Source organism: Vicugna pacos, chromosome 18 (assembly GCF_048564905.1).
Source record: "Vicugna pacos chromosome 18, VicPac4, whole genome shotgun sequence".
In the NCBI taxonomy this organism is placed as follows: Eukaryota; Metazoa; Chordata; class Mammalia; order Artiodactyla; family Camelidae; genus Vicugna; species Vicugna pacos.
In genome coordinates, this window is record NC_133004.1 from 33,144,164 (window position 1) to 33,170,840 (window position 26,677).

The window sequence follows — 26,677 nt, forward strand, 5'->3', positions numbered from 1 at the left end:
GCATGAACCTCACAGAATTCAGTCTAGTGAAGAAGTAGTCTTCATAGCACTAGAGAAGCTCTTCTCAGAGGTGATATTTAAGCTGGTCTTAAGAGCATTTTGGGGTTGGGGAAATATGGAGAGCCCCTGAAACTGCATGCCAGACTTGTTAGAGCTTGCAGATGTCCCCTGGGGTGGAATGTAGGGACAGAAAGCAAAGAGGTTGGCAGGAGAGACCACTAAGGAACTTGGAAGCCAGTTAAAGGTTCCAAGGCCGCAAAGAAGCCTTGAGAGATTAGAGGGGAGGGGTGGATCTGGCATATTTTTAAGGAGCTAGAATTCATAGGAGTTAAAGTGGCTGTGGGGATAAGGGAATGGAAGAGTGGGGCTGACTTCATTTCTTAGCTTGGGGGACTGCAGGTAGTGTCCCTGAGATGGCACAGGATGAGGAGCAGGACAGGACTTGAAGTGGCAGCAATTGTTACACCCTTATCTGGACATGTTGAGTGTGATTAAATGTGGAGGGGTCAGGGAGGTGATGGGAAATAGCAGCTTGGGGATATTAGGTCTGGAGGGCATGGCACCACGTTCAGAAAGGGGTCCTTGAGAACTTGAGTCTGTGAAAGAACAGCCAGCGGCAGAAAGAAAACCAGAAGTGTCTTGTCTGGGAAATCTAGAGGCAAGTGTTTCACGGAGGAAAACAGCTCAGTCAACTGATGCTCTGGTGTCCACTGTGTATGTATGAATTTGGGGAAAGTGGTGTGGACAGTTTTAGTGGAGGGGTTGGGGTGAAAGCCAGCTTTGAGTGGATTAGGGTATAAATGGGATAAAGAGTAAGCAGAATGGATCCGTGTAGACGACCCTTTTCAAGAAGTTTGGGCATGAAAAGCATGAGGGAAGGAGCTGGAGTTCTGCTGGTTTTGTTTGTCAATAGGGAAGAGACTCATGTGCTGGTGGGAAGGGCTAATGGAAAGGAAGTAATTATATAGAAAGGAGATGAGATAATTGATCAAGGAGACAGGATTAAATAAGAGATCAATAAGAGATCAATAAGATAAGGCTCCTATCACTGGTAGGGAGAGGAAAGGAGGGTTTGGGAACATAAAGCTAAAGCAGTTCCAATCTGATGGATCCTTTTTTACCTGGGAAATAAGAGAGGTCACTGGTTAAGAGAGAGTGAGGTCATTAATAAGAGGAATGAGGCCAGTAACGGAAGTGCTTCATTTTACTGATGTGGAAACAGGCTCAGAGGGGAAGCAAAAGTAGTTTAATGGTCTTCCCTGCGTTACCCTACCCTGTGAAGGAGGCAGGCCATGGGTATCTCAGTAAAGGAGATACGTCTGAGGTCACACAACACTTTTCTTTAGGTGTAGAAGTGGAACAAGAAATTGACCTTGGGAGGGCAGGAGAGGGGCAAGGGGCTCAAGCCCCGGAGAGAGGAAGCCCTGTTCTGCTCCAGACCAGGTGGACCTGACCCTGATTTGTGCTGGGAGCCAAGGGAGAGGGACAGAGGGGGCTCACAGGGCTGGGGTCTTGATGGACAAGGCTGGGGCCTGCCCTAACTGTTGATATTTCCTGCTCTGGCCTCCTGAAAGTTTTGAGTTGAAAAGCAAACATAAGAACAACTGCACACTTAGGAAATACCTAGTATGTGCCAGGCACTGGCCTAAGCACTCTTCTTACAGTAACTCGCTTAAATCTGACAGCCCTATCAAGTAAATACCACTCTTTCCTTTTCTTTTTTGTTTTTGTTTGAGTAAAGGTAGATTTATTCAGAGAGATACATACTCCATGGATAGAGTGCAGGCTGTTACAGAAGGCAAGAGAAAGGCCACGAGGTGTGGGGGTAGGGTGTCTAGTTTAAAGTAAAAGTAGTTACACACTCCATAGACAAGAGTGTGATCCCTCTCAGAAGGGAGAGCGGCCCATTCTTTTCATTTTAAATGAGGAAACAGAGATACAGAAAGATGAAGTAATATAATGAACATGAACCACTCTCAAAGATAGCTCCAGAATCTGGGCTCTTAACCAACACTACATATGGTCTCCAATCTTGTTTAGAGAAAGGGAAGAGACTTGCATGAGATCAGACAGGGACCTTACTGGAAATCAGGTCTCTCTGCTCTGCAGGAGGGAGGTACAACAGAGAATCGTGGGAGCTGGCCTCCCTGGGGTCCCTCCACAGCCTGTGCTGAGACAGAGACTCCCTGGCTGCTCCAGGAAGAATCCAGAAGTTGCTAACCAAAACTTGTACTGAGAAACAAAATAATCAGGAGGTTATCTTCTGGAAGTTCTTGGGCCTCAGACCTCAAGAAGTGTAGACCCCATGCCCATGGTCTGCTAGGAAAGGTCTAGAATGAAGTTCCATGGCCAGGGCACCCTCTGCTCCTCAGATGCCGTGCTGGGTCGGAGGTTCTGTGCCTACGTCTCTAGGTTGGGGCCTGACCTGCAGACTCACAGGCAAGGTCTGCAGGCCTCACAGTCTGGTCTTCAGAGGTGGCCTCGTGGGGCAAGTCTGTATACTTGCGGGCGGAGCCGCGGGACAGATGTGCTGGGTAGCGTTGCCGGTTGGTGTCCATCTTGGAGAGCACTGCTTGGGGCAGGTCTACACGGCAGCGGGCTGCTAATGCTACCAGGTAGATGAGGACATCACTAAGCTCCTCTTGAAGTGCTGCTCGTTCCCTGGGGGACCAGGCTTGAGGGCCAGGCTCCTCATCGGGCTTCCACTGACTGGGGAGAGAACACATAGGCACACATGCATAGACAGTAACCAGGACAATGGGTCCACCTCTCTTAGGTGCACCCTAGTTCTTGCAGCAGTAAACTCCCACCTCCTGGGAAATTCCTCCGAGGACAACTCAACTCATCTGGGCTCTGACTTTTCATGGGCCCCAACAGATGACTCACCCAGACCTCTGTGTTCCAAACCTGAGCCAAGTAGCCATGAGAACATGTCGCTTACTGCAGCCCAGTTCTGCTCCCCACCCCCCACTGGAGCCCTAGACTAAACCTCAGACCCGGACCTCTGAGGAAGCCTTCTAACATCGTCATGCCTCTTGCCCTGTGCCATCTTTTAAAAGCACAAATTACATTTTGTCCCTTCGCTGCTTAAAACTCCCTCAACTGTGCTTGGAATAAAATCCAAACTCCTACCATGCCCTCTAGGTCCTACATGAATTGACTCCTGCCTCTTCCAATGTCATTGTCCACCACTCTCCCTTTGACTCCCCACCTAAAGCCACTCTGGCCCTTTCTGTCTTGCAGAGAGGCCAAACTGTCACAGGGCCTTTGCACTTACTGTTACCTCTGCCTTCAATGCTCTTCCCCCCATCCTTCCCATGGCTGGCTGCTACTCAGGTCTCAGCTCAGATGTCATGTCCCCAGAAAAGCCTTCTCCCTCTGTTATTTTCCTTCTCATCACCTTGTGTTATTTTTCCACATAGAATTTGTCACCAGTCCATATCTTTTAAAATTGGTTTGATTATTTATTGTCAGTTCCCTTGCACTGTGATGTAGGAACTTGTCTGTCTTGTTCAAGGCCGTATCTCGATCCTAGAATACCTAGCACACACATGATGCTCCCGAATCTGTAATGAACGAATGGCTTGCCCTCACAGACATTTGTGCCCTCATTTCTTCACCCAACAGTGACTGCCCAGCTTAGGCCTCACCACCTTTTGCCGGATCTACACCAGCCTCCTCACTGGTCTCCCCTGGCTCAATTCTCTTGGTGATCCAATCCACCCTGAAGACATAGTGATATTTCTACCACTCAAATCTGGTTAGGTCTTCAGTATAAACTCTATTACTTCCCAATCCTGATTCTGTGTTCCAACCTAGCGCTCTCCTCCACAGCTACAGCAGATATATATTGAGTGCCTATTGTGTGCCAGGCCCTTCAGATGGACCAGAGAACAAAATATACACAATCCTTGCCCTTCCTCGAAAAACTTACACTGAAGAAATCTTAAACTCTCCCTTAATTTAACTTGCCCTTTCCTACCTCGCTACCTTTGCAAATGTAGTTCCCCCTGTCTGAAATGCCATAGGCAGGTCTCCTATAGAATCCTTTCCAACCCAGAGGCAGAGGTAAAGGAAGGTTCCACCACCTCTTCTTAGACCTGGATCTGCCTTGCTGTTTTCACAATTTTCCCAGGAGCCTGGACAGCCCTAGTGGGCAGGGACCCATTAGCCATCTCTGTATCCCCAGCAACCAGACACAGAACTTGATAGTGAGGAGGGGAAATTGCATCCTGGGATATTTGATGGTCACATAAATCCTCCCCAACAGACAGACTTTCATCTACTCACAAAAGCTCCGCCAGCTCCCCTACTTCCCCCACCAAGGCCAGGAGGAGGTTCCGAGGCTTATGGAACTGGTCCCAGTCTCGTTCAGCAGCAAACTCAGCATGGAGGCGGCGGCTAGAAGAGGAGGAAAAGGGTAGAAGTCCAGGTCCCAAGGTTAGCGGGTAGGGCAGAAGATGCAGAACCCAGGCAGGTACCTCAGTGATATGTAATGGGGACATGGGTAGCAGAGAGGATTCTGCAACTAATTCCTTGGATGGCCTAAGCAAGTCAGTTGTCTTTAGGGTACTTGGTTTCCTTATCTATAAAATGGGTGCGCCCTTACACAGACCCTAAACTATCGAAATCTAACAATACCTTCTTTTCCGTTATTCCACCTCCTGCTGGGGCTTCTGCAGTTTCCTCCACCTAGAATATCCCTATCTCTGCATATCTAAAGCCTATTGATTTTACAGAATGCAGAACCAAGACACTTCCCCTAAGAAGCCCTCCTTGATTTCCTCCAGCAGTAAATGTCTCCCACCTCTTAGCACTACATTTGCCCCCGTCCTACGTCTCGTTCCTGGAGGGCAGAGGCAAGGCAGAAGCAGCATTTGACTCCGGTATTCCCCGCCTCAGGTGTGCACTGTTAATCCCATTTTCCAGATAAGGAGGTTAGAAGCCTTGCCCGAGGTCAGGGAGCAGAGCTGAGACCCCAGCACAGCTGCTAGCTTTCTTGCCGACCACGTGGACGGACCCTCCCCAGTAGGAAGGAGAAAGGGGGCGATCTCCCCAGCCCAGACGGGGCAAGGACGGCTTACATGTCCTCCAGCGTGGGTTCAGAACTGAAACTGAAGGGGCCGGCAGAAGCAGTGCCCTCTCCCTCTGTGTCCCCACGCCTCTCCTCACCAGCTGACATGCTGCCCACCACACAGCAGTCGGGACTGCCTGGGAGAACCTGGGTCCAAGCTCAGAGCCCCCGCCTCCGGAGCCCCAGACCAATCACAAGCATTCACGATTGCTTCATGGGGGCGGAGCCGAAGGAAAGACCAATTGTTTACGTGGAGTTTACTACAGCCTGCCCCTTACCGGGCCTGGACCAACCTAAGAGAACTTCAGGCCTGCTTTCCTAGGCTCTGGCCCCTGAATTCTTGAGTCTGGACCGAGCGTCTTAAAGGTGTATGTACCAGATTCTAGCAGGGGAAGAGACAAAAGGTCAGGCAGAGGGCGAAAGAGCGCAGGCGCATCACTTCCCTTTTGGACGCCAGATGGCGCCAAAGCAAAATGAGTGGGCGGGGAGCCCCGTGGAGAACCCCAGAAACGAAGAGTTTAAACAAGAAAGGGGAATTTAGTAAGAGGATAGAGGAATGTCTCTAGAATAGAGCTGGGCCTTAGGAATGACCTAGAACTAAAGTAGCTGTTTCAAGCACTTTACATACTTAATCCTCACACAACTCATTCAGCCCTCACAACAACCCTCTGAGGTAATCATCATCCTCACTTTACAGATAAGGAAACTGAGAGATGGAGTAATCTAACTCAACAGCTAGTAAAGCGGTAGCCAGGTTTCAAATTCAGGCAGTTTGGCTTCAGAGTCTGTGTTAATCCCTATGTTGTCTCAAATGGTGATAAAGTACTATGAAAAAGATTTTTCAATCTACAATATTTAAATACTATGAAAAGTGGGGGCAGCTTTAGACTACATGATCCAGAGAAGATGGGGTAAGTAAGAACTGCTGGTTACCTACTCAACTGCCCTTTCCCCTCCTCTATTCTTGGCAGAACCATGATGCTGTTCTAGGGTCCACTCTCCTCTGCTTGATTGATCATGTGACCCCCATTATCCTGGCCATTGATCAGTTTTATCTGTGAACATGTGGCCCAGTTCTTGACAATAGAAGTTAGAAGAAATCTGTTGGAGACTTCTGGGAAAGTTTCTTAGTTCTTTTTTTCGAAAAGTCACAGGATGTTTCTGCTTTTAGATGTTGGTATGTGAGGATCAGATTGTGATGAGAGCTAGCCCACAAGTTGAGACTGGTAGACAGCAAGATAGAAAGGACCTATCCATTATTTTTACAAGTTACAGAGGTGCCCTGATTTAGGACTCTGATTATGTAAAATAATAAATCCCTTTATTGGTCATATGACTTTTAGTTAGTTTTCTGTTACTTGTCTTTGAGCAAGTGACATTTTTTTCTTTTGTTTTTTTTTTTAATTTCTGAATTTATTTTACAATATCATATTTTTTAAAGTGAAGCATATTTGAGGTACAATATTATATGTTACAGGTATACAATATAATAATTCACAATTTTTAAAGGTTATACTCCATTTATAGTTATTATAAAATATTGGCTATATTCCTTGTAAAATACATCCTTGTAGCTTTTTTTTAGCTTTATGTTTTATTTATTATTTAATTATTTTATCTTGATCGGGGGAGGTAACTAGGTTTATTTGTTTTTAGAGGAGTTACTGAGGATTGAACCCAAGACCTCATGCGTGCTAAGCAAGCACTCTACCGCTTGAGCTATACTCTCACCCCCCCTTGTAGCTTACTTTATACCTGATAGTTTGTACCTCTTAATCCTCCACTTTCATAGCAAGTGACATTTAAGCTGAGCAAAAATCAAGGGGAATAGAATTCTAGGTAGAGAGAACGCCAATGCTTAAAGCAGGAAAGGCTTGGCATGTTCTAAAGACAAAAATAATTCCAGTGTGGCAGGAATATAGTGAAGATGGGGGAGAATGGTGGGATATGGTGTTGGAGAAGTTAAAAGAGATGAGATCAGATCAATCAGCCATGGACTTTATTTTATATTTTATTTTATTTTCTATTCTAAGTATTATGGAAACGCTTTGGAGGGTTTTAGGCAGGGGAGCCATGTGATTGTATTTTGTATGTTTGAGCCCTCTGGCTGCTGTGTTAGGAATGAATTGGAGGAGGGCAAGAGTAGAAGCAGGGAGATGAGTTACGGCTGTTGTCCAGGAAAGAGATGATGGTGACTTGGGCCAGGCTGATGGTGGGTGAAGATGGAGAGAAGTGGATGCCTATTTTGGAGATAGACCTATAAGCTTTGTTGGTTTTTAACAAGTGAGATGGGAGAAAGGGTAGAATCAAGCATGGCTTACAGGATTTCAGTGTTGAGCAATTTGGTGAATGGATGGTGACTCATACTAGGATGAGGAAGATGAGGTGCAAAATTGAACACATGTAGCATTAGAACTGTGTTTTAGGACAGAGGAAGTTGAAGATGCATACCAAGTTGGCAGAAGGATTTATGAGCCTAAGGTTTAGAGAAGAGATAAGGGCTAGAGAATCAGTTTTGGTAGTCTCAGTCATTTAAACAGTACTTAGAGGGTGGGTATAGCTCAGTGGTAGAGTGTATGCTTAGCATGCACGAGGTCCTGGGTTCAATCCCTGGGACCTCCATTAAAAAATAAAATAAATAAACAGCACTTAATGTCAAGGAATTGGAGAAGAATAACTTATACAAGAATCTAGGTAGACAAGACCAAGATTTGGGGCACTTCAACATTTAGCAGTTAAGCAGAAGAGAAAGGTGAGGTAGGAGGAAAATTGGCAGAGTGTGATGTTATAGATGCTAAGAGAGGAAAGTGGTCCAGAATGAGTGCTGCTGAGCTGCTGTGTAAAATGAAGTGCAGAATTTGCTACTGGATTAGGCAACATGGCAGTTGGAGATGGGAGATAAGAGGGAGTCCTGGGTAATTCCTCGGTTTCTGGCTTGAGTAAATGGATGAATAGTTTTGCCATTCACTGAAATGAGGACACAAAAGACCTGGCAGTTGGGGTAGGAGGAAAGCTAATGAATTCAGTTTGGGACACATTGAGCCCATGATGGCTCTAGAACAACTAGATGATGTCCAGCCGGCAGGTGGACATACAGGTCTGAAGTTCACAGCATTGAGCTGCCTTATGGATCTGGGTACTGAAAGTTTCAGAAGCCAAGTACCACCCCTAGCTCCTTCCTTGATGTTTGCCAAGCTTCTTCAGGCAAGAACACAAACTCTCACTGGAATATAAAACACCACTTGAAGAGCAGCTTCTCAGGAGTTCTCTGCATCTCTGATTTTCGAAGAGTCAGGTTTCCAGGACTTGTAGAGTTCACAGGTCAGATGGTCCTTGGAGACTGACAGGAAGGAGGAGATACTCTTTCTCGGACTGCCCCTGCCCACCCCAACTAGGAGGTTCCCTGGCTGAGCTGTAAAGCTCTTGCAGAGCATCCTGCAGGAACATCCAAGTTCTTAGCTCCACAGTGTCATGCCCTGAAAACCAACCAAACCCAGCTCCAGCCCAGCACAGAGCATGGAGTTGGTGATAGGGGTGCGTGGGAGGCCTTCATGAAGGAGAAGGAACAGACATGAACATATGATTGGCCCCATCGTGTGGACTTCTTATCCCAGGCTCTTCCTGAACCCTCACCCCACATCCTGTTAGTTTCCTTTGTTCTCCTCAGATACATCTTGGCAGCCAGATTTCTCTGCTTTATTCAGGGCCTCAGTATACTTGGTCTTGTTTTTTGGTCCACATTTGTGATTAGCCCTTTATAAATAGGTCTATTCCCCAGAGTCTGGACTGTTCTCTTTTCAAACCAAAGATGTTTATCCAGTACATGTTAATGAATGTTTAATGACAGAATGGATGGGCTGGGACAGGCAAGCATGAATATGCACACACGCCCTTCTGCTGCTCAAAAGAGTTTGGCCATCTTCCCCACTAGACTCAAGCAGGTGCAGCTGGTTCCAGTAAGGCTCTTCTCTTTGGGAAACCCTGGAGTGGAAGAGGCAGTAGAAGCTGGAGAACAAAGTAGCAGAGGCCCATAAGCTGGGCAGATGGCTGGGACCTCATGCATGCTAAGCATGCGCTCTACCACTGAGCTATATCCACCCCCCATAATTTGGTTTTATATAGCACTTCATCCACTGGCGCGCTCATGGTACTTACCAGTTCTTACCTTAGTTTTGGGGTGATTGGTGTCCCTGTTCTAGATCTCCCCCTAGACAGGGTCTCCTGGAGAACAGAAGCAGCATCAGGCTTTTGTTTTCCCAGGGCCTGGTACTTGAGTCAGTCTAATAAATACTACTTTATAGGAGCATGTCTCATGGGATGCTCTCCATGACTTGCCTGCCATAGGTGGGCATGGCTGTACCTATTTTACAGATGAGGAAACTGAGACCCAGAGAGGTCAGGAGACTTGTCTGACCTCACCAGAACTCCCCAATGCTCCTCAGCAAGTGAAAGGAGTCTTCCCCCGCAACAAGGGAGTAGAGGATGCAGCTTTACATGAGCTTCGATGTGTGCTGAGGTCACCTTGTCACTCTCTTTCCTTCTGCCCTCTGTCCTTTCTCTCCCTCTACCTTCAATTTGCTCTTTTTCTCTTTTTCCTTTGGCTGCCTTCCCTTTTCTTCCTCTTTCTTTTCCTCCATCATCTTTCTTACCTCTCTTTGGACCTGTGATTCTGTTCTGACTTCCACCCGGGGTCTGTCACCCCCACTACCTGCTACCTCCATTTTGCTGCCCAGCCCCTCCCCAAGGAATAGTTGAATGCCTACCTTGCTCTCAACCCCTAATCCTTTCTTGGGTAACTAAGAGGACCCAGGCCAGGGAAGCATCCAGTCATTTTCCTGCCCTTTCCTACTGCCCATCCCAAGCTAGAAAATAAACGAGTTCGAGAACTGTGTAAGTGGACAACTAGGACCAAGGGCCAGATTTCTTCTCCAAAGCCTTGTCCTGAGATATTGTTGGTACCAACTTCCACCACTAGGAGACACCAAGAGCAAGGAAAGTGAAAACAGGGGGTGCTAGGGTCCCCAGTGTGTACCTCACTCATTCATTCATTGATTCGTTGATTCAATATATTCTGAGCACTGACTGTGAACCAGACACTGTTCCACGTGCTTCGGATACAGAGTATCCTCTGCCATCTTGGAGCTTATATAGTAGCAGAAAGGGACAACTGTGCAGTGAACTAATAAATCCTCAAGACAGTTTCAGATCAGGATAAAAGCTATGAAGCCAGTAAGTACTACAATGAGTTGGAGAGTAGTCAGGTGTTGACTGAGGTCAGAGAGGGCTTTTATGGAGCAGTTTTATTTGAGCTGCGCTTGGACTGGGGAGTGAGCGAGCTAGGTAGAAGGTTCCAGACAGAGTACAAAGGATCTGGATGTGTTTGAAGGCCTGTGGGAAGGCAAATGGGCTAGAGTTTATTGAGAGAGGTAATGAGTATCATGAGATGGAGCAGGGGTTTTATGCAAAGCTTTATGAGAGCTTTGAGCTCTGAGCAGGGGAAAAGCCGACCGAATTTATTTATTATTATTTGTTGTTGTTAGATGAAATTTTATTTTTCAAGGTTTTATTTTTGGCTGGAGCTTACAACTACTACTTTTTTTTTATTTGCTAACTTTCTATGTAACTATCACTAATCCTTTTTACATCTTCCATGAATCTTCAAATACAATTTTTCACACAATTAAGTATATCAATACTCTTATCAGTTTCATTTTTTCTCTTCCTGGAAGACTTCCAGGCTCCTGTTCCGGCATGGGCTGGTTGTTCTCTATGCCTACTGGACAGATATTGCCTTGAGACCTCCCTTCACCTCTCCCCTGTGCTGGGTTGGGTTTCCTGGACCTCCTGTTTTTCTCTTTCTCAATTTGTTCCCTTGTTTTGCTGGAGCACATCTCCCAGTAGTTTCCTGAGAAAGAGTGAATGGGATGAAACCACTTTGCTACCTTGCATGTCTAAAAATATCCTTCTACTACTTGTTTGGAAAATGTGGCCAGATATAGAATTACACATAGAAAATCATTTACCCTCAGAATTTTGAAAACATTGCCTGTCTTTTAGCTTCCGACTCACTGTTGAGACGCCTGATACCATTCTTATCACCAAACCTCTGTAGGTGATCTGCCCCTCCCCGCAGAAGACTTCAGAGAGCATAGCTTAAAAAGCGTGGACTCTGGACTCAGACTGTCTGGAAGTCTGCCAGGGCAACCTTGGACAAATTTCTCCATCTCCCTGCACCTCAGCTTCCTCGTTTGCAAAACGGGGTTTTGAAAGTTTAAAGGAGTCAATACATATAAAAGCACTTATATGTCAGTGCCTGGCAAAGAGTATGTACTATTAAAATTATTAGGGTCTCTTTGTCCCTGGCATTTTAAAACTTAACAATGAGTGTAGGTCTTTTTCCATTCACTATGCATAAATTCAAAAAGCATGTGACAGACACAACTTTGAAATTTTAGAAACCTTTCTTGTATTATTCTTTGCTAGTTTTCTTTCTTCCATCTGCTTTATTACCTCTTTCTGGAACTCCTCTCAGATGTTGAACCTCCAACCTCACCTCTGATTTTCCTATTTTTCTTTTTTCTTCTATTGTGCATCTTTTTGTTGTTGCTGTCCTTTCTGATAAATTTCCCAACTTTACTTTCTAAGTCTTCTACTGAATTTTAAAATTTTAGCTACACTTTTATATTTTAAGTACTTGGCTCTTATTATCTTTTTATAGATACTTTGTCTTCTTTTATTTCTGCTTTTTTTCCTTCTGCTTCCTGTATTATCTCTTTCTTGAGTTTTTTGTTTGCTTTGACTTCAGGTTGAAGGCTTGCCTCAAATGGTGATCCTTGACTGCTCATATTTTAAAATGAGGCATTAAAAAGAATGTGTTTGAGTGAAGCTTTTCAACTGGGAGGCTCCCTAAATGTTTATATTTATAGGTCTTTTTCCTGGGCAGGTTTATTTTCTCCAGAGGAATATTCTCCAGTCTTCTATCTGCACCAGCCAGGGGCAGTATAAGCTCCCTGGGCAATGTTTCTAATAGCTAAGCTGAGGAAGGGAGCTGGGGCAATCTCATTTTTCAGTCCTTACTCTTCGGTTTTTGATAACGCTCCCAGTACTCTCTCTGCCTGGTGTCCTTGACTTTACAGTATTTTTTAAATCCACATTTTCCAAAAAATAAATCACCTTTTTCCTACAAAAGTGAGAAGTCATCTGGCTGTGTGACAAGGAGAGGTGTGAGAACTTCAAAGACCTGATTACTCTGTGCATAAACTTTTAACCAGTATCTGTTTTTATCCTCACCTTTTGACCCCACCTTCCTTAGTATACCTGGAGCATATCTCCTTGCTTCCTGTTAGTATTCCCTGACTCTGAAGGCATTTATACTTTGGCCTCCTCTGTTCTGCTCTTCCACCCACTTTCCATCTTCCAAGAATAGCTGACTTTTTTTTCTATTTCCTCTCCCACCCTTTAGTTCTTGGGGTTTATGCCTGTCTTGAGTCCTTTGCTGTCAACTCTAAATGAATCAGCTGGTTTATTTTATGACTGTAAAAAGATTCAGAATCCCAAGGATCCAAACATTTAGCCAGAAGAATTTTTCAACAAAATTCTCTTTATTTCACTGGAAATCACTTTATTGATTAAATCACCAGGAATTTTCAGCACAAGATTTAACATCTTAATGTCCACCAAGGCCTAGGCTCTGGGGCTTGCTCTGCCTCTCCCGGTCCTTAAAGGGGTTTAGAGGGAGAGACATCATTAACAGAGACCAAGTAAGGTGGCTGAGGTCCTCCTTTCCCAATCATTGGACAAGCTGCTCAATTCTTGTCCAGAGCAGGAAAGAGCCAGTATTTCAGAGAAATCTAATAAAGAATTTGACATTGCATTTTACTATCTCTCTTAACAGTTTAGATTTATCAACAATATTGGTCCAAACTTATTTGCTTCTGATCTAAATGTTTTTCATTTTGTAATTTACTTCTGCTATCTATGTAATTTTAATAATCTCACTCCCTGTGCAGAAATCAATCAACCCTGTGCCAAGAGAAATCTCTCAAACCTGAGTAGCCTAATCTTGCTCTTGGAAAGAGTAAATAAAGGTTTTTCTGCTCTTCTTCCACTCAAGAAATTAACAACCCTAACCCTCAGAAGTTCAAAATAAATGTTACTTTTGGCCTTGGAATGTGCAGCTTTTGATGGGCCAATTCAAGTCACCTAGAAAGAGCAACTGGAACTACTATGCAGGCAGCCTTTGGAAATTTCTTCCTAAAATGAACTTTTGAGAACCGTCCATGATTGTGTACAAAGGCTGTCTGGTCCAAACCACTTCTGCTATTCCATCTCATGAGCTAGGCTCAGAGGAGGCACTGGCATTCTCAGGAACAAGAGCAGTAGCAGTGGCCCCACGAGGTAGGACCTCAATGACTCGAGGCTTGTCAATGATCCGGGCGGTCCGGTTCCCCTTTTCCACAATGCCGACAATCCATGCTTGGTGACCCTCTCCATACTTTGAAGATTTGATTTCAGAACAAAAGCGAGCTGCTTGTTCTCTTGGCAGACAAATCAGTAATCCCCCTGAAGTTTCTGCTGAGGTTCCTTGAAGGAGCCCAAAGCGCCCACTGGCTTTGCTGATGGCAGCCATCTTAGCAATAATTGGCAGATTATGAATGACAAAGGACACCTCATTTCTTTGTTGTTTTGCAAGGTTCTGAGAGTGTCCTAGAATGCCAAAGCCTGTGATATCAGTGGCTGCATGGGCATTAAACGTGTGCATTAATCCAGCAGCAGTTCTATTGAGGGTAGCCATATTGAACATGGCTTCCTGATAGGCCAGCTCTACCTCTTCTCTGGAGACCACCATCTTTATTTTATTCCATCTCTCAGGATTATCCAGCCATTGGTGGGCATTAACAGCAACTTGGGTTCCTAAGGGTTTGGTTAACACCAGCACATCCCCAACAACGGCACTGTCAGGCATTATGAATTCATTTGGCTGACATACCACAGTGGCAACTCCACCGACGATAATCCAAGGGTTTACTACCGTCTGCCCACCAGTCACTGCAGTCCCTCCTTCCTCTGCAGCGTCCCGAAAGCCTTTGATCATGAGTGGTGTTATCTTTTCTCGCTCCTCCTCAGTCATACTCTGGCTGACGCTGAGTAGCATCAACATGTTGTCACATTCGGTAATGCCCATGGCGTAGAGGTCACTCAGCACGTTGGCACAAGCTATGCGCCCCATCATGTAGGGATCTTCCACCAAGGGGTAAAAGAAGTCCGTGGTCTGCACCAGGGAGAGGCCCCCGTGTCTCAGGGGTATGACACAGGAATCCAACCCAATGCCGAGGGTTGGAAGGGCTGGGCTGGGTTCCGCCCTAACCGGCAGGCAGGCTTCCTGGGCCGCCTCTTCTGGGCCTCCGACCAGGGTCCGGCCCAGCGGGGGCCGCACGTCTGGCCGCGTCAGTCCCGCCAGGAGTTTGAGCAGCGTCTCCTGGGGGACCTTGCAGCCTCAGCCCTTCATGCCAGAGAAGCCGGTCAGCCGCCAGCTCGGGCTTAGGCCCAACGCCTGGGGCTCGAAGGGCCGGTAGCTCGAGAAGCCTCGGCCTAGAGACAAACCCGCCGCGCCCGAGGAGCCTTCCCCCGCCGCCACCGCTGCCGCCATCGCCTCTCCGCCGGCGCCCGTTGCTGTGGCTTCCGCCATCACTCCTGCCCTGCAGGGAGGGGAAAGGAGGAGCGAGGAGAGGAGATCCTTTTTACTTTCTACTCCAGTTAATAAAGAGTAAGTCAGATGTTACCGCAGAGATTTTCCCCGGCACAACTCTCACGGAAGGACTACTGCCACCCCACGCGCTTCTGGCGGTCCTGAAGGAGGAGCCTCCGGCCTCTCATATTTATAACCCTGGTGATTGACAGCTGTACCATCCAATGAGAACTTTGTCACCGAGGGGCGGGCTTCCTGCCGTCTAAAAGATGTATCACAAATCAACCACCAGCTTCCGAAATTGGTCTCGGCAAGTTTACAGAACAAGTGATTTTGTTCATTCCCCTTGATGTAATTTAAATGAACTCTTGGGAGAACCTGGCGAAACTCTGTTCCCCTCGAGGCAGTTGACCAAATCCAGCATTTTCTAAAACAAGGGAAGATCGGTCACTCGGCAAACCTCAAGCAAGTCAGAACTGTCCAAGAGTCACTTGATAGCGCACATGATCAATACAGGGTAGGAAATAGTCCAGGGGAAAAAAATCAGAAAAAAATGATGAGAAATTGTAAGTTACTAACATTATGTAAGCAAACTGCAGCATCCATTCTAAGTGAAGTAAGCCAGAAAGAGAAAGAAAAATACCATATGAGATCGCTCATATGTGGAATCTAAAACAAAAACAAAAACAAAAACAAACAAAGCATAAATGCAAAACAGAAACAGACTCATAGACAATGAATACAAACTTGTGGTTGCCAAGGGTGCGGAGGGTGGGAAGGGATAGACAGGATTTCAGAACTGTAGAATAGATAAACAAGATTATACTGTATAGCACAGGGAAATATACACAAGATCTTGTGGTAGCTCACAGAGAAAAAAATGTGACGATGAATATGTATATGTTCATGTATAACTGAAAAATTGTGCTCTACACTGGAATTTGACACAACATTGTAAAATGATTATAACTCAGTAAAAAATGTTATATTGTTGTTTAAAAAAATAATGAAATGTTAACATGGACTTGAAAGAATTTTAGGACTCTTTTAAGTCCAGACACCTGCATGGGTTCTCATGCTGCTTCCACCAATTGCCTGTGTGAGTCACTTTCCCTCTCCCGGAATTAGCTGACTCATCTGGACAAAAAGTAAGCTTACCTAAGTTTCTTTTATTCTAAAGTTTCTATATATCTTTAAGTTAACGTATGTGAGAGTCTGTGATGTATTCAGGAAGGGTAGTTTGCCAATATCCTTTAAAATTATAACGGCATGCATTACCTGACCCAGAAGTTCCAATTGTAGAACTTTATCCTGCAGATGCACTGGCCTATTTGAGTAGGAAATGGTAGTTAGTTATTGCTGCGCCTTTTGTAATATCAACAGACTGGAAACAACTTAAGTGTTTATCAATTATGATGAAAATAAATTATGATACATTTACATTACAGGCCACAAAATAACTGTAAAAAAGAATAAGAAAACATTGATGTGATTATATTGATAACAGTTATAGTTCTAATAGGCACAATTCTAAATGCTTTACATATATTAACTAACTTAATTCTCATAAAGACCTTATAAATTAAGATTCTCATGAGATAATTCAGATAAGGAATATAAGGCACAGAGAGATTAAATGACCTGTTCAAATTCACAGCCAATTTGGGGTGGAGCTGGATGTGAATCCATACAATTTGCTCCAAAGACCACCAGATTATACTTCCGATGATGTTTGTTAAGAGAAACAAAGACGCTTCAGAACAGTATGTATAGAACACTATTACTTGTTTTTAAAAAAATAGGAAAGTATATACAGAAGCATAGCTCTGGAAGAGTGATCACCAGAAACTGGATATTTTGATTGCTTCTGGGGAGGGAATGAGATGATAAGGGAAAAGGACATTTTTTCCATTATATTGTCTTTTTCTTGTTTTAACATTTGGAACTTAAAAAAATTCTTTTAAAGTTTAAATGTAATACATACTTGAAAAAAAATTAACTGCCTATGGGAATATAAATTGTTGCACACATTTTGGAAAAGAGCTTGGCCTCAACTGATAAATTTGGACATATGTAAACCCATGCAATTGCACCCATAGGACATGCCCTAGAGAAACTGCTGCACGAGTGCCCCAGGTGATATATACAAGAATGACTGTCATTGCACATAAATTATACTTCAATAAATAATTAATTGATTAATTAAAAATGTAGGAGCTCTGGAGATTGATTGCATAACAATGTGAATGTACTTAACACTACTGAACTGTACAACTAAAAATGATTAAGATGGTAAATTTCATGTTATGTGTATTTTACCACAATTAAAAATATTAAAAATATAGTAGATACTCATAGATCTTATGGTACATCGTTACAGTTGTTTTTAAAAATACTTTTTAATTGAAGCATAGTTGATTTACAGTGTTAGTTTCAGATGTATACATTTGGTTTTTTATTATTGCACAATACAGTATTAAGTTCTGGAGTGAATTGGAAGGACCTAGAACATTAGAATTAGACTGAGTTCAATCTTGGCTCTCCTAATGACCTTAGGCGAATTGTCTAACCTGTAGGAAAATCACTTTCATTGCCTATAAAATAGTCCTTTCACCTGAAGGTAATAACACTTATCAAATAGCAATATTATGCTAGTTAAAATTTAAAATGTGTATAAAGCACCTAACACCGTTCCTGGCTGATGGTAAACTCAAACTAAATGACAGAACTTATTATCATATAATACCATTAACATGGGTACAGGGACTGGAATTCAAATTCACAAAATTTATAATACCTTGAAAATTTTTTTATAAAAAGAAATTTGTTTATCTCCCTTAAAGAAAAAGAACTATAACAGTAAAATACTGGAAATGATCCAAGTGTCTGTCAACAAGGGAATGCATAAATAAATTGGGATATAATCACAATGGAATATTATTTATCTGAGAAAATGAGGTATAGGCAGCGCCATCAGTATGGATAATCTCAAAAACAAAACGTTGAGGGAAGAAGCAAGTTACGGAAGAAGACATAAACTAAGATGCCATTTATATACAAGCAATAATATATTGTTGAGAGATGCATAAATGATAAAAAAAACTTTCAGAAGGTAAAACAGTGAATGATTAACAAAATTTAGCATAGGAGTTACTTCTGGGGAAGGGAACATAGGGGCCCTCTGAGCTTTGTTAAATTCTGTTCCTTGGGCTGGGTGGTGGTTACATTAGTGTTCACGTAACTAAAGATGTGGAAGCAAAAGATCCCTGGGTTTTGTCAAACCTCTGGATCTGCTGTCAGTGAGCGGTCTGGCCTTGAGGAAGTTACATAATTTCTCTACACCTTAGTTTCCCCTTCTGTAAAATCAGGGTCATAATCTCTGCTTTGGATCGTATGAAAATCTCAACTATGAAAAGTTCTTTTCAAAATGTTCAGCATATAGTGCCCATGAAGGATTCTTTTTATCATTAAGGGAAAAATGAAAACATTCTATTACGTCTGTAGTCACCTTGCCTGGGTTAAAAATTGACTCCATCAGGTACTTCTGGTTACATGCTCTCTTAGGTCTTTGGACTTTTCCTTTTCAGTATTTAGTACAATTTGTACTTCTTTATTCATGTGATTACACCATAACTATCTGTCCCACTAGGCTTCTTTGTTTTGTCCACCCTGGTTTCCCTAGCAATAACTTTTGTGAAACGAATACATCATTTTATACATTGCTAAGTACATATGCTGAGCCTTAGGATGACCAGGACCTCATGCATACTAAGCACAAACTCTACCACTGAGCTATCCTCTTCCCCCCTGGAAGTTGGTATTCTAATCTCCATTTTACGGAGGCAAAAACTGAGATCCCTGATAGGTTAGGGGTCTTGCACAGGGTCACTAGCTGGGAATCAGCCTAGTGAGAATGCAAACCCATGTCTGTCTGACCTGAAGGCTGATGCTTTATCGCTCATCCTAGGGGCCCCCTTGATAATACTAATAACTCCCTGCAACGCCTCTCAAGGAAGCAGGATTCTTTTGGGGGAAGATTTTCATCCATATCGCTCCCTGTCACTTCTACCTGGGAGCAATGTTCACCTGGGCCAGTGCAAAGTAAATTTGCCTTGGCCAGTGACCAACCCACTGGGCTCAGAACAAGTTCATATGCCTTTGTGCAGGCAACCCACCTGGGTGGATCCTTGTAACTGCATCATGAGCATTCAAAAGTGATTTTTAAAAAATCTTTTGCTTATTTTTCACTGAGAGATTCACTGAATACATTTACCATTTGGGTCAAAGATTGCAAAGGTAAAAACCTGGAGGTGAGGTTGGGAGAGCAGGCAAAGGAGAAGAAAGAGAGGTTTTAGGGAACGAGGATTTGAATACCAGTTTGTCATTTTTTAAAACTGGGGCATAGTTGATTAACTATATATATGTTTCAGGTGTACAACTTAATTATTCAAAATTTTTTATAGATTTACCGCATTTAAAGTTATTGTAAAATATTGGCTATATTCCCTGTGCTGCACAATACATCCTACAGCTTATTTATTTTATACATAGTTGTTTGTACCTCCTAATCCCGCTTCCCTGTCTTGCCCCTCCCCCTCGCCCACTTGTTTTCCATATACGACAAAAGCCTTGGGGCTAGGGCTAGTTGTAGTTTTTTTCCCCATTATGATAATCATTTAGTTATAAAACTACATTTTAAGGTTCAGTACACTTTTTAGACTGTTTTTTATTGTGGTGAAATATACATTCAGTATATTTTCAGTACACTGAAAATACTTCCGTATGCTTAGTACACTTTCAATTCAGATTTTTTCTTATTGCAAGATCATTCTTCTGTCATTGGAGAAAAGTCACTAAATGAAATTTAGTAAAAAGGAAAAAAGTTAAAATAACTTGAAATCCTTCCCCCCAGAGAGAAGTACTATTGACAACTTAAGGAGCAGAGCTTAGTTTAGGCATTTTTTCCTGTGTACTATATGGAGGGACACCACCTCACAATGACCGCCAGGGGACGCCCTATCATTCCTTCCCGGCTGTTTGGAGCCGCAAAGTATATGTGTTCTGTGTATTACATATACTTTAAGAAACAAAACAAAACAGGGGGAGGGTATAGCTCAAGAGGTGGAGTGCATGGTTGGCATGCATGAGGTTCTGGATTGAGTCCCCAGTACCTCCTCTAAAAATAAATAAATAAACCAACTTAATTACCTACCCCCCAAAATGAAATTTAAAAAAAAAAAAAAAAGCAAAAATGGGATCATCCCATTTATTTCTAGCAAGAAATAGAATAAAGGCTGAAAAATACCCGGTATGTAATAGATGCTCAACACTCCTCCTCGGTTCATTCACAAATATTTATAGAATACCTCCTTTGTGTTAGTCACTGCACTAGATATTGGAGATACAGCAGTGAACACAACAGACAAAAATCCCTGTCCTCATGGAGCTGACATGCTAATGGAGAGAAATAACAGTAGATAAGATCAATCATTTGCTAGTTAGGGATAGATATTAAGGAGAAAAAATAAGGTTTGGAGAGAAGGGTATAAAAAGTCTGGTATGTGAGTGTGTATTGTGTGATTGTGGCCAGGGAAGCCCATATTGAGAAAGGGACTTTGAAGTAAAAGCCTGATGGAACAACGATGCAGATATCTGGGAAAGAGTGTTTCAGGCAGAGAGAATGGCAAGTGCAAAGGCCCTGGGGCAGGAAGGAGTATACCTGGGGTGGTCTAGGAACAACAAGGAGGCCAGGGTGACTGCTGCACAGTGAGTGGGAAGAGTTAGAGGAAATGAAGTCAGACGGAAGTGGCACAGGGCATGGGGGAGGTGGTACAGGACACGGCCTCAGAGGTCATTGTAGGAGTGACATAATCTAACTCTGTGAGTTTTTTAATCTGCAGGCACACCCCAGAGGCCCAAAACCTTTCCCATTGGCCTGAGCCCCCAGCGCTCTGGCCTGACAGCCAGCTCAGGGTCCCCATTGTTGGTTCCTGACAGGGCTCTCACCTAGGCCAGCTACAGCTCTAGTTCTCAGCTCCCACCTGCCCTGGGCTTTCTCCATGGGGCTTCCAGCAACAGGCTCTGCCTCAGAAGATTTGAGAAATGACACCCATCACCACAGCTCTCGCACTCTTAACCACCTTCCACCATCCCAAATGGCAGGAAGTTTCATCTTTGTATCTGAGGGAAATGTGAGAAGCCCTAGTGGGTCAGCTCTTGCCATAAGAACAAGAGAGAAACAAGGAGAATAGCAAAGTCCTGGAGACAGAGCAAGCCTGATGGGTTGGAGGAACCGTCAGAGGCCAGCATGACTGGTGACAAATGGTCAAGAGAAGAGCAGAAGGAGTTGATGTCAGAGTGGCAATGAAGAGCCCACTGTGCCTGTAAGGCCTTTGGCTTTGGCACTGGGTGAGATAGGAGCCTTTGGAGGGTTTAGACTGGAGGACTGACATGATCACCCTAGCTAAGGTGAGGGCAGATGGACTTGGGAGGTGGAACCAGAGGGACGGTGAGGAGGCTCCTGCAAAAACCCAGAGGAGAAACGACGGTGGTTTGCACTAGTGGCTACATCAAAGATTGTGAGAGGCAGGCAGATTCAGGATATCTTTTGAAAGTAGAGCCAAGAGATTTCCTGATGATTTGGGTGCAAGATCTGATGGGTAACATGGAAGAACTTTGGACTTTTTCTCCTAAGAGAAAGAGGAAGCCACAGGATTGGTTTTAAGCAGGGGGATGACATGGTTGAATTTGTCTGTGTGTGTATTTTTTTATAGACCACTTCACGAATTTGCAAATCATCCTTGTGCAGGGGCGATGCTAATCTTCTCTGTATTGTTCCAGCTTTAGTATATGTGTTGCCAAAATGAGCATGAAGTTTTGTTTTTGAAAGATCGCTCTGGCTGCTAGGTCGAAAACAGACTGGAGGGGAAGAATGCAGCAGAGGGCAGTGAAGGATGGTTGCTGGCTTGGACTGAAGGAAGCAGGTGGAGGGGGTAGACAGAAGACGGAGTACACCTCTCCCTGCCTCTGGACCTTTGCATAGGTTGCTCTCAATCATCAAAAAGCCCTTTATGACCAACAAACACCGTTATCTTCAAAACTCCAAGAAATCCCTCTTCTGTGATGCCTCAGCCCTGTGATTTCCTCTGTTTTACCACACATCATGCTAGGTTTTCTCTGAAATATGTGAGCTCTTCACAGCTGGGATCACACCTCACTAGGCTCTAAGAGCCCAAGGCCCAGTCTGAGGTCTGGTGCAGAGAAGGCTTTAGAGAGCATTTGTTTAATAAATAAATGAAAAGAATGTGAAAGAGGAAATAGATCAACACCCTGATATTCGGAGCTCACCAAGGCACTGCAAAACCTTTATTATTGTTTTCAGATTATGACAGTAATATGTGCTCTTTATTAAAAGCAAAACATTACATCACAGCATGAAAGATCCCCCAAGCCTCATCCTCTATACTCCAGAACTAATGCAAGACATCTCTAGAATCTAGATATAACTATGCAGAGTTCAGTAAGTATCCTCCCCCCAATATATTTTATGTATACACCAAAAAAATGAAGTATTTGAGAGGCAGAGATGTGGGAGAGAGAGAAGCTGAGAAAGGGACTTCCTGCCTCGCAGACAGATTAAGATGTAACACAGACTGTTTCATAACTTGCTTTTTTCCTACTTGCATTATGACAATCTTTCTATGCTAATAGATGTAAGTCTACGATATTTTGTTAAAGGTTGAATAGTATTCTATAAAATAGATTTGTTTAATTGTTTTTAAAATGGAGGTACTGTGGGTTGAACTCTGGACCTCGTGCATGCTAAGCATGCGCTCTACCACTGAGCTATACCCCCACCCCCAAATTCTTATTATGCTGGGTATTTAACCTATTTTCTTCTTCTTTTTTTAATTTAAAGATTTCCTTGAATATCCTTGCTGCATTTATTTTGAGGCACCAGATTTTAGGAGTGTAGTTGAAACAGGTGTTCTTCTTGGGGTAGTCAGAGGGCTGGAGGCTTTGTTTTATGGGGAATATTAGCAGTGACTGAGGATGATCAGCCTGGAAGAGAGAAGAGTAAGGACTGACATGAATCCTGTCCAAATTTCTGAAGGGGCTTCCAGGCGGGAAAATAAACAGACTCATCCTACATTTCCACAGGGCAGAACCAAGTCTAGAGCATGGAAGTCACAGGAAGAAAACTGGCATGGAACACAGGAAATTACTTTCCTACAGGAAGAGGTGCTGGAGACGCAGCGGATCTCCTTGAGAAGTCTTGAGCATCCCACCTTTGAAGGTGTGTAAGCGGGCTGGCTGAAGGTTCAGTAGGAGGTAATATATAAGGGACTTGTGTGAGGCAAGGAGGGGTTGAATTAGGTGATATTCAGGAGTCCTTTCAAATCTGAAATGTTTTACTACACTTTCAGTGGAAGGTATCACAAAGAATAGCATGGAAAAGTTGGCACGAAGCCTTAGAGAAGATTTTGGGAAGATTTTGACAAGTGGCAACGAGGAAGGCACACTTCAGGCAAAGAGGATGAGCTGATGAGAGATTAAGGAAGAAAAGTAGGACATGAAGCTGAAGAAAGTTTGAAACAAGTTATAGTGTAAGATCGAAATTCACCCCAGCTAACAAAGAGCTTTGAGCACTTCTGCCTAACCCTAGCCCCACAACCTCAATTTAAGAGCTACTTCCCCATCTGGAGATTTAGGGCGTGACCCTGTTCCTTTGGCCTTAGCTGCTTACTGTAGGGCGGACATTGGACTCTAGCTGGGTCAGATTCTCCTTCCTAAGAGGGTGGAAATTCAGAGATCTTAACCTCTGGTGGTCTTTTCAATTAAGTATATATAAAAATGGAATGACGGTGCCAATAAAGGACAACCTTTCTCAAGCTTTGTTGAAAAGGTGGAGAAAGGTGACCTGCAGAGATGAAGGAAAGAATGGGGGAAGATGTGGTGCCCTTTCCAGCCACCTGGAAGACCTAATTGTATCAGGGTTCCCCTAAGAGCTTTTTTTTTTTTTTAAATATGGAACGCTTCACGAATTTGCGTGTCATCCTTGCGCAGGGGCCATGCTAATCTTCTCTGTATCCCCTAAGGGCTTTGTGATATCCTTTAAACAAATTTATTCTTTTGGTTTTAGCCAGTTCAGATGGGCTCCTGTTACTTGACATAAGGTGAGATTTGGCTGAGATCCTCTAAATTCAGAGGGAGTCATCCATAATTCCTGAAGCTTCAGGAATATTCAGCTGAAGGATGGGTGGCAGAAAGGATTGAGAAGAGTCTGATAGACAGTGAGACCTGGGAGGAGGCCTTCCTAATCCTTCAGATCTCAGACATAGCTACTGCTTCCCCCAAACACTTCACCTCACTGTGCAGAGCAAACATATCACACAATAAGCAGTCCTCCGGGTTCTGTTTGGTTTGTTTTCTAGATGCACTTAAGCTACCTGTCAGAAGATGGGGAATGTCTTCCTTTTTCCTTTGAGGTAGAGTCTCAGCAAGGACTTTGCTTTTCTTGTAACAAAAGAAAGTGGTAGGCGTTACTGACATCCCCATTGTAGATGCAGCAGGTCAAACTTGGATTTAGACCACTTTGGAATTTCAAGACTGCCTAGGCATGTCTGAGAGCTTTTGAGGTGACACTGGAGAAGACTTTTTCAAGAGGGAGCAGAGGAGCTTCCTGAAGGTAGGGGGAGACTCATACTAGAATGAGCTTGATCCAGGGCTGAGGTCTTTGTTGTCAGAGGGGAGTAGAAATCCTTCCTAGATATAGTGGCTATTATTCAAGTATATGTCTGGCTCAGCCCCCTGAATCAGAGTTCAAGAGTGAAAGAGATTAAAAAATAGACTCACAGACATAGAAAACAAACTATGGTTACCAAAGGGGAAAGGGCAAGGGAGGGATAAATTAGGAGTTGAGGATTAACAGACACACATTACTATATAGAAAATAGATAAACAAGAATGACCTACTGTATAGCACAGGGAACTATTTTCAAGTTCTTATGATAACATATAATGGAAAAGAATCTGGAAAGAAAACATGTATGTGACTGTATGTGTATAACTGAATTGCTTTGCTGTACACCTGAATCTAGCATTGTAAATCAACTAGGCTTCAATACAAAATAAAATTTAAAGAGAGAGAGAGAGATTGAGAGAGGAGCGTTAAGTAGAACCAGAAAGAGCTGCTTCAGTAGCGTTGCACACTAGAGCCCAAGCACTACAGCCTGGGGACACTCTACCATGATGTAACTCAAAGCAGAGAGAGGTTTTCCCCCTCAACTCTATCACACCATTCTGTCAGCTTTGGCATTCCGAGGGCTTAGGGCTAATCACCGAGAATTGCTACATCCAAGGTCTTGGCTGTACAATGACAGCTGAGGTGTGAAGCCTGGAGCAGCTCCCGCTCCGGGGGATGGTACATGAGACTTTTTGAAACAGCACAGCAGATTCTCAGGAAGCTGGAGATCTTGTGCGAGCAGGTGGGAGTACTAAAGCAACAACATGGGAGTATTAGGTTAATACCCTCCTATTTGAACTCACAGATTGGTGAATCCCATAGAAGTCTGAGCTATGGATAGAGGGAGGAATCAAGACCCAGAGAGGTGAGAAGACTCAACAGCACAACATGGCAAGAAAATACCACTTGGAACTGATTCCCAGATCGCTGGCCCTGAACTGTATGCTCTTATGGCCACAAAAATCAACCACATACCGAGAGGCTGGAAATGGAGCCCTCGAAGTGAGGTCACCCAGGGACATGGGCCCCATGGATGGCAGATGAATACCCAAGGAGTGCCATCCTTAGAAAATCCCTGCCTGTGGTATGTTCAGTGCAGCCCTCCCTCCAGGTGGAGGGAAAATCCACGTAGAGTTTCTAGAACTTTAGAATGCACGGTCCATCTAGCCATGAGATCATAAGGGCCTTGGAATAGGGTGGTGGCCTTAGTGATGGCCTCTCCCCTGAGGCTCAATCTCTTTCTCTGGGGAATTCCTCCTTCTAATCTCCTGGCAGGTGGGAAGAAGGGGAAAGAACACTGCGGTGACATAGATGTTTGTGTCGGAACCATCCTGACAAAAAGCGGCCTGTGCCGAGTTACCCAGGAGGAAGTGGTGGGTGGGGAGCCTGGGCTGGGAGCTAGCAGTGACAGCAGCCAGCAGCATTTGCACCAGCAGATCTTCTGTATGAATCCAAAAAAGAAAGCTTTGCCCTGATTTGTCTTGGGTTTGTAGGCAGTTGGGCCTGGTGGACTGGTGGGGTGGGGAACAGGGAGATCCTGGCCTGTGTGTCCCACTGCCATCCACATCAGCCGGAGGACCACTGGTCCCCAGCACGCCCAGAGGCTCCTTGCTGCCACACCCTTGCTTAGTCAACATTTTATTCATTCAAGAGCCACAAGAGAGAAAAGGTTCAGTGTGAGAGTATGCGTGGACTGGGACTAGAGCGGCCGTTAGGAATGGAGATAGCCCTCCAAGTTATCACCGTCCCGCATTCACAGACTTCATATTTACATCCCTCATGACGTCTGTCTGTCTGCCTGTCTGCACCATCCTCCCCTCACTTATAACTGGCCAATACTCTCTGTGTTCTCCAGTTCACGTTCTGGAAAGAACCAATGGATTGCTTACCTACCACCAGTGTATTATTTCTTTTTCTATATTTATTAAATAAGCTCCCAGCTCTGGAAACTCAGTCCTTTTCTTTCAAATCCTTCAACCTCTCCCTTTTGGATGATACAGATTTTTGCTTCTTAGAGCTCAGACTTTGGAAGGCAAAAGCCTCTTAACCACTCTTAGGGGCAAGGGCCACCCCAAGCATTTATTCATTCCCTAAATATTCACTGATTCAGTATTCACCCACTCTGCTCCCAGGCACTGTTTGAGGTACTGGGCATACAGCAGTCACTAAT

The 26,677-nt window shown here is 44.1% G+C and overlaps 2 protein-coding genes and 2 non-coding genes across 4 annotated transcripts; all 4 read right to left on the reverse strand.

The window, feature by feature from the left end:
- Positions 1 to 2,213: 2,213 nt before the first annotated feature.
- On the reverse strand, positions 2,214 to 5,248 carry DCTPP1 (dCTP pyrophosphatase 1). Its single transcript, XM_006201319.4, has 3 exons — positions 5,085 to 5,248; positions 4,291 to 4,401; positions 2,214 to 2,709 (listed from the first exon to the last, which is right to left on the reverse strand). Exons 1-3 carry the CDS (start codon positions 5,180 to 5,182, stop codon positions 2,409 to 2,411), a joined length of 510 nt encoding a protein of 169 aa, XP_006201381.1. The 5' UTR covers positions 5,183 to 5,248; the 3' UTR covers positions 2,214 to 2,408.
- A 7,406-nt stretch (positions 5,249 to 12,654) lies between these two features.
- SEPHS2 (selenophosphate synthetase 2) lies at positions 12,655 to 25,619 on the reverse strand. The gene is made up of 3 exons (XM_031687429.2): positions 25,483 to 25,619; positions 16,041 to 16,089; positions 12,655 to 15,252 (listed from the first exon to the last, which is right to left on the reverse strand). Exon 3 carries the CDS (start codon positions 14,760 to 14,762, stop codon positions 13,404 to 13,406), a length of 1,359 nt encoding a protein of 452 aa, XP_031543289.1. The 5' UTR covers positions 14,763 to 15,252; positions 16,041 to 16,089; positions 25,483 to 25,619; the 3' UTR covers positions 12,655 to 13,403.
- LOC116284253 (U6 spliceosomal RNA) lies at positions 21,526 to 21,632 on the reverse strand. Its single transcript, XR_004194019.1, has one exon. It is a non-coding gene; the product is annotated as a U6 spliceosomal RNA (small nuclear RNA).
- LOC140687192 (U6 spliceosomal RNA) lies at positions 23,784 to 23,886 on the reverse strand. The gene has a single exon (XR_012061375.1). It is a non-coding gene; the product is annotated as a U6 spliceosomal RNA (small nuclear RNA).
- Positions 25,620 to 26,677: the final 1,058 nt, after the last annotated feature.